Source organism: Photinus pyralis, unplaced genomic scaffold (genome assembly GCF_008802855.1).
Source record: "Photinus pyralis isolate 1611_PpyrPB1 unplaced genomic scaffold, Ppyr1.3 Ppyr1.4_LG8, whole genome shotgun sequence".
Taxonomy (NCBI): domain Eukaryota; kingdom Metazoa; phylum Arthropoda; class Insecta; order Coleoptera; family Lampyridae; genus Photinus; species Photinus pyralis.
Window position 1 is genome coordinate 29959453 of NW_022170819.1, and position 12886 is coordinate 29972338.

At 40.3% G+C, this 12886-nt stretch overlaps 2 protein-coding genes across 2 annotated transcripts in view; both read right to left on the minus strand.

Moving 5' to 3' along the window:
- LOC116178230 (kielin/chordin-like protein) overlaps positions 1-12886 on the minus strand; it is a 178262-nt gene that overhangs the window by 34509 nt on the left and 130867 nt on the right. Inside the window, exon 2 of the mRNA XM_031497676.1 lies at positions 4154-4299. Within this exon, the coding sequence (XP_031353536.1) occupies positions 4154-4299 (146 nt within the window). The remainder of the gene's footprint in view (positions 1-4153; positions 4300-12886) is intronic.
- Positions 5058-9349, minus strand: LOC116178222 (uncharacterized protein K02A2.6-like). Its single transcript, XM_031497660.1, has 2 exons — positions 8871-9349; positions 5058-8815 (listed from the first exon to the last, which is right to left on the minus strand). The coding sequence occupies exon 2, from the start codon at positions 8719-8721 to the stop codon at positions 5683-5685; it is 3039 nt and encodes a 1012-aa protein (XP_031353520.1). The 5' UTR covers positions 8722-8815; positions 8871-9349; the 3' UTR covers positions 5058-5682.

Sequence of the window (12886 nt, forward strand, 5' to 3'; positions counted from 1 at the left end):
TATGGAAGATGCGAAAGATGCGCCTTCCCCTTTCAACTGATAAGGTTTCCCCTCTCGGTAGCCGATACGGAAAATGCGATCCTTGCCAGATGCAAAATATAACCCTCTCTACGACATTCTTCTTGCCTAAGACATTCAAGTTTATACTGTATGCGTTTCCAAAAGTGGTTTTATTAAAATGTACTCACATGTGACATGGAAATGCGCTTATTTTGTGTATAGGTCGAACTAAACCTAAAATTGTTTGTATATTATACCTATATTACACTACTTTTATTACATTAACTGTTAATACACACGTTAAACTCAGCATATTTCAATTTAGTAGAGAAAGAACATCGAGATGGACTGCGCGTGCCAAAGCTAAGCGCGGATACTGCATATGAGAGAGAAGGGAAAACTAAGAGGCAAGCTCTCTCTATCACACCATCACATACAAGCACTCCCACATCAATGCCGATTTAATATTTAATGCGACCAACCGACACGCGATAGAGACAGCTATCTGGCCTCTCAGTTTTCCATGCTCTCTCACCTGTAGTATCCGCGCTTAGCATTGGCACACGCAGTCCATCTCTATATGTCGATGAGAAAGAAGTTAACATAACCTTTTTTCAGCTGACACACACGATCATATTGTTTCACCAACTTAAGAATGAAGAAAAATAAGTAACATAACCACAGACTTCGACGAAATAAAGTGAACTTCTAATCAAGATTGAGCAAAATTTCGGACTTCTCCGGCAAATTTTTTTGTTGATAACACTTCATTAAGGCGCCCTCTAGCCATTTTAATTAATTTCATGATCGTACCTGGGGGGCTTAACAGCGTCACGTACAGCAGCAAATTATCGAACTGAATCAACTTCTGTTGGATATGATGTTAGATTCAGACGATGATGACACTATGATGACACTATTGATACCGAGGTAGATTTAATTGATAATTTAAGCTTTCAATTCAATAAAATTCCGTTTTAACAATTTAATCTTTCAGTATAAAAATTCCGTTTCAAGTTTGAAAATCCCCAAGCTAGAACTTCGTCAATATGTTGGCGATTTGAAGGGATGGCTGGGTTTGTGTAATACATATAGTCAATTTAATGAGGATTCTGACATGGAGGAGGAGGATGGGGATTAACTGCAGTATTTTATTCAGGCAAGTTCCAAAGAAGGCAAATTGTAGAAAGTTACTCTGCGAAAAGCTGGATAAAGCTTAAGTACATGTCATGATTGGGAAAGTCATCGAATTGTCTGGAGGTAACAGCAAAGAATACGGTTAGGAAAATATTCAAGATACAATAATACTATTGTCATTTTTTCATACTCGGGAAGGTTGATATTTAATGGAACCACCACCACTAACGCGATTCAGTGATGAGAGAATTGGTTATATCTGTTCCAAGACTCTTTGCCATTTGAAGCTCACGGTTAAAAGTACCGATTCAAAAGTTAATTTCTTTGGAAGTTTATTAATCGAGAAACGATGGCACAGGTGATGCACCAGGTTTCCGAAAAATGCAAAAGACTCATTTATTTGATCCCCTTAAACACATTACTTTATTAAATCGACTCCAACATGCAGCTGACCGTGAATAAATCCATTTCCACGGACTTTCCATTAAAACGTTGGATTTACACGAATTATTTCGGACAAACTACGCAAAACCGTCTCTATAAAACTCTTTAAATTTACAATTCATAACCTTTAAAGAAAATTCCCCGTTCGCGTTGTCGTCAATAAAAAATTTATGTAAGGATAAAAGTTGCTACGCCTTTTATTTGCAGCACAATAGGAATTATTTTATTATTCTCCACTGCATCGAAAAAATAAAAATGGTAATACAAAATTGAAGTCGTAGAAATGTTATCGTTTGAATTGTTGCATAAAGCGACGAGGCGTACAAGCTGAAACGAAACTAACGGTCGATAAGGGAGAATTTTAGAATACAATTTATCATTGTACACTGCAAAAACCGATATGGCTTGAAATACGTCATAAAATGACTGTTTCGTTTGAAAACTCGAAGTATACGCGCAATTTACTTTTATAGATAAACGTGTTTACATGGCCATAATCTTCTGACTCCTTTTGATTTGAAACAGTCGGAAGTAATCGTAACTCTCATAGGTACCTTCAGTAATGAAATCTTGTAAGGATGTTGACGTGAAAACACATTCAATTAAAACATTGACAGACCAGCATAGTGAATTAAAAAATGTCCGACGTCAGGCATCTTGCGGCCACCTTGTATGTAGATTTTTGAGGGGTGTGTGGGGAGTAGGTAAGCAGAATGCTCCATACATACATTCAGAAACTAGTTCAAAAAGGAACAAAGACAAAATAAAAGAATTTAAGCAGTGTTTGAATTGCACAGACCAGAAACAAAGACATGAAACCTATATCGCAATCCGAAACCTATTTATTAATGGAGTACGTAAGTTTTAATTAATTGGTTCTTTGATGTATCTTTTGTGTAGCCAGCATTATCTACTCCTGTCGATGATGTGCTGTTTTCTTATGAAATGTTAAACGAGATCACGAATCTATGATTTACTGGAACTCATTTAACACTTTGTATTTACGATCAGATGTTCTGCAATGCACGTATGAACTATCGTAACAGCTGTCCAAGGTTCAGGTAGACTGTAATAGCCTTTGTCGTGTCTCGTTCCGTTGCTGTACGTTTTTGCTACCATAGTGACGAATTGCTCTGCAATTGGTTACAGTAAAAATAGAAGTTGCTACTGGCAAATCAACTGTAAAGTGCATTTTAATTTATCTTTTGCCTTTGTCGTTGAAGTTAAGGCAAGGTAATTCAGTAAGTTAAGTTATTTATCTTCCTAGCTGTGACTGAGAATAGATTAAGTTACAGCGTCAACAGAGTTTTACTTGAATAACCCTGAATTTTCTTTCTTTCAATTTCATTAATGATACCGTTGATTTTTTTGTGGAATGGCGAAAGAAGTGGGAGAGCTGGAGATTATTCCTTGAGTTCGCGAGTTGAAAAGTACCTTTTGGGTGCGCTAAAACTTAGATTAGAAGACGAATTTGAGAGCGATCGCGTATACTGGTTGTGCGTTCGGGCTTCAAAAAAGGGCAGTGTATAACCTTCCTCTTTTACCAAAAATCGACTGCATTTTTTACCAAAGATCGACCGCACCAAAATTTTTCGGGAAAACATCTTTTCTAATTAATTTTGGTGCGTACAATCCAAAACAATTCGTACTTTTTCGATCAGACTACTCAATCAAAAGTTATAGACTAGAAACCAATTTCGAATGAAAATTCAAAGGGCTGTAACTTTTGAACTAGTAGCCCAATCTTGGACCTGTTTGAAATTATAATTTTTTCTACCGTTAGAGGATCCATTCTGAGTTGATTTTCGCGAATCATCGCTTACTATTTTAAGTGCGCCAAAATTGAATTCTTAGCAAAGTTATAAAACCTTGTTAGTAAATTCATCATTCATCAACCGTACCATCCAAGGGCTTGATATATTTTTAAAGGGAGTGACATTTTCCGGAGTGAGGAGAATTTCATCCACGTCAATTACTATAAGGTATTTTAATTTTGTTGATTTGTATAAAGTAGTGGTTGATTATATTTAGGAATTTTGTTCGAAATAATTTCAATATTCCTAAAGGAATCGATCTAGGGAACAAAAATTAACAGATATAACAACTGTGAATTCGCTAACTAGTCATTAGCAACTGTAAATTCACAGTTAGTTAGTGTGAAATATTAAATTTATAGTTGTTATATCTGTGAACCTACAAATAGTAAGTGTGAATAAAGAAAATGCTTTTTAAGTGGGGCTAAATACAATGCTATTGGAAAGCCTCATCCGTTCCAAAAGAGATTTATTTGTGTAATTAAACGCAAAGACGTTTATTTACAAATGGATTGAAAACCCTGTACGCAGAAAGCTTAATTATAACAAAAAAACGTGTGCACGAATAAAGAAGTAATTGCTAACACAAATACTTAGCATTCCGTCTGAATCAAAGGTTTATAAATAATACAAAGTCAGTCGGATTGTTAATTAAAATTCTTTAACCACCCCCTTTACAAATTTTTTAAATCGTCGAAAATTACGAAATACCGAAATTTCAAAGGAGTGGCTGTTTCAATTAAAAAAATAAAACCAACCTGTTGTCCATGAGTGTATTCGACTCCGGCAACGAGACACGTAGCTGCAGAACTCAGTCTGTCCAACGTATGCGTTGTGAAGTCGTCATCTTCAACTACCTCTTCAGTTTCCGGAATTTCATCAATGTTGACTACGTTTAAAGGGGCTGTAACAGAATAGAAATTTATACGTGAGATTTCGATAAAATGAAAATGTTTAGTATATATCTCATGTAGTCCTTCCCCTTTAATAACATCCCTTTATTGCAAGTTAAACCTCTAGGGTGCACATAATACTATCTAACAGGAATCGTAAACTTTAAATTATGGATTTTTTTTCGAAATATCCGAGAGGCGAGTATCTGTACTCGCATTCCTTTTCGTAACAAATTACTTTGTGATACGTTAATATAAGCGGTACAACGTGGATATTCGAGCTTGTAATGATGAGAATTCCATCGCGTTTATGAGCCCTGGGGTGCTGTAACTCATTTAGCTATTCGTCCAACTGTTTTGTACGCGTTAGCAAATATGTGTGTGATAGCGTACCTGAAATTAAGTGTCAAAATAATTTAATAGAATCATAAAATCATCTTATATATCGTTTTAAATTTTCTTTTGTGGCAAGCCAAAGCCATTCTGAACAGTAATCAGAAGAAACTAGCCCAATTTCACTAATTTATTTAAGATAGGGGAGCCTTAATTTGAAAGCAGTCTTATCTGAGAAGAAGATTCGAATGGTGACATTTTAGATGAGGTATTAAGGGTCGTTGGAATGGCTTTTCGAAAATCTCGAGGGACGTTATTTTATTTTTTGTCGAATTTTATTTTGCCTTTATTTTTGAATTGGCGGGGTTTTATATCTTCTCACACGCTGGGTGGATATTTTAAGGTGTAACACGTGGGTATCGTAATTCAAAGACTGTTGAGGTGAATAACTACTTTATTTACATGCGGTCTCCATGACACGCTATTGCCAACTTAAGAAATAGCACTAGCGCATACACCACACTCCTTCCCCCCGGATTGAAACTACGGCACGAAATCTTCCAAGTATTTTGGAGCCCGCCTCGATCTTTCTGGGGGCTTCTTGATCTCCACGACTTGGCTATTCCCGTTGTCCTGCTGCTGCGGTTCGCTGCAGTTGGCAGCTTCTGGTGTTGTCGGTGGAATTTCGGGATCACCCAGTGCTCCCAAACTTTCGGTCGGTTCTTCTACCCGAGCCCTAATTTGGTCGGAATGGCGGCGTAATGTTTGCCCATCTGGTGTTTGTACCCGGTAACTGACGGGTCCCGTAGTACTCACGACTTGTGCTGGCAGCCATTTTGATCCTGGTGTGAATGACCTTGCGAAAACTGCATCTCCATCTTGGAACACTCGATCTTTCCCTGGGATTGGACATTCGTCTTCTTGTTTGTCCATCATTTCCTTACGGAAATCAGGCTGCATACGATCATAGACGGTGTTTAGCTTACGCCCCATCAAGATCTCCGCCGGTGATCGGCCTGTTGTGCAGTGTGGTGTAATGTGTTGGGCTAATAAGTATCTGCTTAAGCCAACTGTAGATTTCCTTCTGCTGTTCCCTCGGTCATTTTCCGGATAGCGTTTTTTACATTTTGCACCATTCTTTCCGCTTGCCCATTACTGCTCGGATGGTATGGTGCCACTAAAGCTTGTCGAATCATGTTGTTTTTCAGGAACTGCTTAAATTCGGAAGAGCTGAAACTCGTTCCATTGTCGGATACGACAACATCCGGTATGCCGTGGGTGGCGAACAATTCTCGTAGCACCCCGATTGTAACAGCACTCGAGGTATTTGGCACTAGTTTTACCTCGAGCCATTTGGAATAGGCGTCGGTCACTACCAGAAAAAGTTTTCCTTTCATTGGTCCGGCGTGATCAATGTGGATACGCGACCACGGAGCTCTAGCCCACTCCCAAGGATGAATAGACGACTTCCTCGGCATGTTTCTCGTTTCTTGGCATTCTTTACACAACCCAACCAGCTTCTCAATTTGCTTGTCAATATTCGGCCACCATACGTACGAACGCGCGAGAGATTTCATCTTGACGATACCTGGGTGAGCTGAATGGAGCATTTTTAGCACCGTGTCCCTCACCCCTAGTGGAACGATAACCCTGGTGCCCCACAGGAGACAATCTTGGTAGCAATTTAGCTCATGTTTGCGTTGTAAGTAAGGAGTAAATTCGTCTGGCAATTTTTTCCCGTTGTCAGGCCATCCCTTCCAGATCCACTGCATAACCCTTGATAAAACAGGATCTCGTTTGGTTTCCTGGGCAATTTCTCTGGCGCTGATTAGCTTTTCTGGAATGTTTTCCAGCATTAAGACGTCTTCAGATGGCGGAGGTTCTGGAACCTTGATTTTTTGGGGCAGTCTGCTTAATGCGTCCGCATTCTGGATCTTAGCTCCTGGCACGTACCTTAGTTCGTAGTCGTACGCAGATAGCATTAGTGTCCATCTTAGCATCCTAGGTGATAGAATGTCTGGAACCCCCTTCTTCGGATTGAAGACTCCCAATAAAGGTTTGTGGTCCGTTGTTATTGTCACCCCTCGGCCGTAGATGTATTCGTGAAACTTTTTAACACCCGTGATGATAGCGAGTGCCTCCTTGTCGATTTGAGCGTATTTCCTCTCAGCTGACGACAAAGAACGGCTGTGATACGCTACTGGAACGTCTCGCCCCCGGTCGTCCAACTGACTAAGAACGCAACCTACCCCATACGGACTCGCGTCGCAAGTCAAAAATAAGTTTCTCCGGTCATTGTAGTGAGCCAGCACGGGCTCCCTGATTAAGCAATCCTTTAAAGCTTGGAAAGCCTCTCGTTCTGACGTTCGCCATTGCCATTGAGCGTTCTTTTGAAGTAACGCATGTAAAGGTTTAGCGATGGTCGCTTTGTCCTTCATGAACACGTGATAAAAATTGACCAACCCCAAAAATGCTTGTAATTCTGTCACATTAGTTGGAGGAGGCGCGTTTACTATTGCCGCGATTTTATCTTTCGTTGGGCGAATACCGTCTTCGCTTATTCTAAACCCGAGGAATTCAATGGATTTTGTACGAAAAATACATTTTTCCCGGCGCAATTGTAGCCCGTCTTCACGAAATTTCGACAGTACCGTGCGCACTTTAGTGTCTAAATCGTCATCGGAACTTCCCACGACTAGTATGTCGTCGTAGTACGGTAACACTCCCGAGATACCCGCCAGTCTCATGTCCATGAATTTTTGGAATATCTGAGGCGCGACGGAAATTCCGAATTGCAAACGATTGCATTTAAAAACCCCCTTATGCGTTATTATTGTCTGTGCTTCCGCAGCCTCGCGATCGACACTCAACTGTAGGTAAGCCTGGGCTAAATCCAATTTAGCGAACACTTTCCCGCCAGCGAGCGCGGATAAAATTCCTTGTACCGACGGCACCGGGTACGGTTCAGGACGTAATGCGCGGTTAAGTGTGGACCTGTAATCTCCGCAAATTCGCACCTCCCCATTGCCCTTGCAAACGGTAACGATAGGGGTGCCCCACCTTGGATATGAGATTGGTTCTAGCACTCCTTGACTTATCAGTTTGTCCAGTTCCCTCTCTATTTTGTCCTTTAGAGCGAAAGGAACCTTACGCGCTCGCAATAGAATCGGCTTCACAGACGCGTCTACCGAAAAACTTACTGGAGGCCCCCGGTATGCGCCCAAATTCCCGCAAAATACCTCAGGATATTCGCGTGCGTAATTAGGAGTACCGTCAACGTGACTTACCCCGGAAACAGTTAGACCCAGCTCTTGGAACCAGTTTCTGCCTAAAAGACTCGGGCGGTTTCCTTCGGTGATGATTAACGGAAGGGTTGACCTCCGTGAACCTCGACGCACCTCCACCAAACATTCTCCCACTGTTGGTATCGGGTTGTTTTGGTAGTCTCTTAAGATAACATGACTCTTCTTCAATTTCAGGTGATTCCCGTTCGAGATTTTTTGGAACAACGATCGGCCTATAATCGAATAGCCAGCGCCCGAATCCACTTCCATTTTTGTCTGTATCCCGTTGACTGAAACGGCTGTTAAATATTTACCGGAAAATTTGTCAGGCGTTACGTTATTTATTGAAAAAACGTAATCACTATTAACGCAATTCGGGTCCGGAGAAATTTCCGGCTCCTCCGTGTAAGTGTCGCTGTCATTTGCAATGTGCACTTTAAGTTTGTTTTGGCTTTCTCTTTTCTTTTTGAAACACGCGATTGCGATATGTCCTAATTTTTTACAGTAACTACAAGTTGATTGACTGTGAACGCACGAGTCTGCAGCGTGGTCTTTTTCACATCGAAAACACTTTTTCCCAACGCGCCCCGGTCTGCTCGCGCGATCAGCTGATTTTACTTGCTTGCGTGAATTAAGGGCATTAACCTCCACTCGATCGCCGCTGCCCCCTTCGCGAATCATTGCAAAACTGGTCGTAGCAGTTTCGTGAGCTACGCACATTTTTGTTACATCCGCTAATTTTAAATCGGTGGTAGCAAGTAATCTTTTCTGTAATGTCTCATCGATTATTCCACAAACTATTCTGTCACGTAACATTGTGTCTAAAGTAGCCTCAAATCCGCACGGTTCGGCCAATTTACGTAATTCCTTAAGGTATACGGGGAATGTCTCCCCATTTTGTTGATCCCGTCTGTAGAATTTGAAACGGTAAACAATCTCCGATGTCTTCGGAGAGAAATGTGTACCTAATTCCTTTATAATTTCCCCGTACGTTTTATCAGCGACTTTCGCCGGCGCGACCAATGACCTAAGAATTTCGTACGTTTCTGGGCCGCATAGGCTCAAAAATGTCGCGCGTTTCTTACTTGCATCCGCAATCCCATTTGCCGTGAAAAAGAATTCCATTCTTTCCACATAAGATTCCCATTGTTTAGGATCACTTATTGAAAAATGTTCGATGCTACCCAGGGAAGCCATCGTTTTTGTTACTCGCGAATTCTGGAAACACAAGTAAACAGTAAATTGTCACAAAACGCACTTCCTTATCCCATCCTCGTCGCCAGTTTTATATCTTCTCACACGCTGGGTGGATATTTTAAGGTGTAACACGTGGGTATCGTAATTCAAAGACTGTTGAGGTGAATAACTACTTTATTTACATGCGGTCTCCATGACACGCTATTGCCAACTTAAGAAATAGCACTAGCGCATACACCACACGGGGTTTAAACCAAGGCTGCTCTACCACCCCACCCCCTCTATACATTTACAAATATCCATGCTCGAATCCGGATTCGAACCAGGGACCCTTAGTGCCGCAGTTGGACATCCACGCCACTGCGCCTCACAACCCGGCGACTTGGCGACTACATTAGGAAAAGTTGGGAGGAAGAGAGAGATTCTTCGCTGAACCATCAAGGCGAACTATGTAAATTGAGCGCGGCATTTTCGATCGCATAACATTTATATTCAGCTGAAACTCTCAAGGCTGGTTCGTATAATTGAGGTCTACAGAAAATTTAACAGTCGCGTAATCTTACGTGGGATTTTTTATCGCGAAAGTTGAAGTTAATTGCCGAATTACAAAGGAAAACTGTGTAATCAATTTAACGAAATTATTGTCGTGGGTGAACTTAAATCCATTGCGCTTACAATATTGACACTAATATATGTATGCAAAAGGGAAACTTCGTTGTGTAGAGGAATCAACAGGCTGGCTGATTTATTTTCAAGTGTGAATACAGTGCGAATGTTTTGCATTCATAATACGCGACCGAACATTTTCGTTATCATTCCTCAAGAATGTCGGAAAACCCTCAGAAGTTGAAATATGCACACTTTTCTTCAATGGAAATACAAAAAGTGTATGCAAATGGATGATAAAATCTCTATTATTGCATTTAATAAATAAATGATCATCTTCGGCCCCTTAATGATGCCGACAGGGTGCGTCTTTGATACAGGAGTTCTGAGAGGTGTATCATCTGGTGTGTGTATATCGAGAAAATAGTAATAAAGTACACAAGAATATAACGCCCACCCAATTTATAACATTATCAATTGGGCCGTTAATGGGTTAAAAACGACCTAAACAAAAACAGGTCATTTAAATTGATATACGAGCGAAAGCTACAATTGGGGTGGCAACTTGAAAAAGTTTTGGCGTTCGTCCAAAAGCCGCAAGTGTACCCTGAAAACTTGTACAAAACTTCACCTCTTACTTTAGGTAACCGAAATTTATGTCCGTCGAAACAAATAGGCACGATAAAATCTGCGGTTTTCCCTTTTACCGAAACTATTATTGCGCTACGGAGCTTTTATGTGCGGGGCAACTACTTACATGCGCCGGTTCCGTGCCTCAACATCTCGTAAAAACGTTTAATAAATGTTAAGAAGTACTTGACCCTCTCTTTCAAAACTTTGCATAATGAATTTTACATGCCGCGTACATTCCAACTCTACAATTAACTTCTAAATATTTCCCTTGTCTGGAAATTTTTATGTTCCAGTAACTTTTAGCTTTATTTAGATCCCGTAAACCTCGCGTTTCCAATTCCTGATAGCCTTATAAAACGAGGAATATAATGTCATGCTCTGAATAGCGAGCAGATACCGTGAAAACCGATAAATGTAGAATATTATTTTCAATAAAAATAGGATATTTTAGTGCTAGAGATCCATTAGATCCATTAACGTGATCAGATTAATACAAATCCGTTTAGAATAATCTAGATGGTGTAGGTAAATAAAATAGCCGGGGGGATGTTTTATGTGACGTAATTCACGGTTCGATTGTTCACTTGCTCCAAACAAAGATAGAGGACAAGCAATTTTGGGTGTGCTAACTCCTCCAATGATTTGATCACATTTGACCGTACATTGCACATTTCGAGTCGAGTAAGACCCCCCTCAGTACCTCCCCCTCTCTCATGAAACGGCCAAAGCTCTATTGAAAAGGGTGTCTTTAATCAGGGATGTCGGAAAGCGTTTATTGAAGTCATGGTGGAGGGAGCTTCGTACAATGTCAAGAGCATTTTCTCGGCACCTTCAGGTAGAACCTTTGGTGTGGTGGTTGGGTTGTAAAACAGGAGTAGAATTTGTAAAAGCTGAGGATTTTTGTGAACCCTTTTCATTATTTTAATTTTCTCATGGTTGTATCTCGCTGAAGTAGTGTCGTATCCAGAAAAAGGATGTAAAAATAAAACGCTTTCCCTAAGGAATGAGGGCTGGGGTTGATTTTATGAATATAATTTGGGCGGTACTTTGAGTGACGGACTTGCAAAAATGAATATTTGTGTGGGACGAAGTAATACCAACTAGAAAAACCAGCAGGTCCACGTCTAACCCCACTACAACCTGCTCCAGGTACAAACCCTGACGCAGACGCAGACGTTTCTATTAACTGCGCTAACTTTTCATATGATACCAGGATGCTGGCTTTTACTTTGGCCTCGCTGTTACAACCCCCGGTTCTTGTACCTCCGATATTCTTTCTGCAGATTGTCATATTCCTCTCGCAGTATAGGCGTGTCTTAGGAGCAGTTTGTCGACAGAAAGGGACGCGTAAACTGTGCATAACAACTGCGACTGGTAAAAGGTTATAATACAAGTGTCTTGGGTTACTGTTCAACAGTGTTCAACGGCCACTATCATCACAATAGTTAGACAGAATAGTGGCGCTTCCTTCACACCTCATTGTAGCAACATAAAAGCTTTCCATCCAGAAATGCGGTGATCCAGCCATTTTGCTAACAGCCACAAAACGTTAGAAGATACCACCTTGAGCTTCTCAGAACTAGGAACGATTCCGGTAAACTGAGCGCTTTTCATCTAGATGACTGTTACCTGGGATTTTTTGTTTGTTTTCAGCAGTATCTTCCTTTGGTGAAAACAGAAAGTGTAACCATTTCAGCAATGTTGCAGGAATGTTTCTGTTAATATCTTCCTTTATTATAGCTGCTACTGTCTGTACTACTCGCACTCGGTTCGCTTCAGATGTTGATTGTTTATAAGTGTACCATGCCTCAATTAGGGATTTTGTCTCCCTTTCCTCTGAACAACACAACTGTTATTCTTTTCTGAGTTTGAGTGATGATTACGCTGTCCCCATATTTCTGAATCAATTTCTAATTTTTCAATTGCTTGCCAACCGATCTAAAAAACATAAATAATATCAATAAGTTCAAAAACACCTTAAAGTCCTTCTTAGTTAATGCTGAATATTATTCCATTAATGAATTCTTTACATAATATGGCGTTGTCGCAGACCTTACATTATAACTGCATACTGTAATCTTCTATAAATTTTATAATTGTATCGTATTTGTTTGTACCGTTTTATTATTTTACATTATATTGTAACTGTTGACATATTTTCCATGTATATATGCGGACTCACTGCATGTACTGTATATATAGTGAAAATAAAAATATACTCTACTCTAATTTGGTCCACGATCTCTTCGAAGGAAAAATGGCAGTACTTGTTACTTTACAAATATCTTCCATGGCGTCTTCGATATAGCCACCTTTTTTAGACTGACGGGAGGGGTGTGTGAAGAATGACAGGTAGTCATTTTGATGGAATATTGCCGCACTTGCTACGAAATCGTGGCAGTTAGCCAGACGTATGTAACTTTATTTCCTTACCGACTGATACTCCTGACTTACATTACGCTTAAGGCCCGGTTGTACAATGTCAGGTTAAACTTCAGGTTGGTTTAACTGACGGATTTCAGAAATACGATTGGCCAACTTGTGA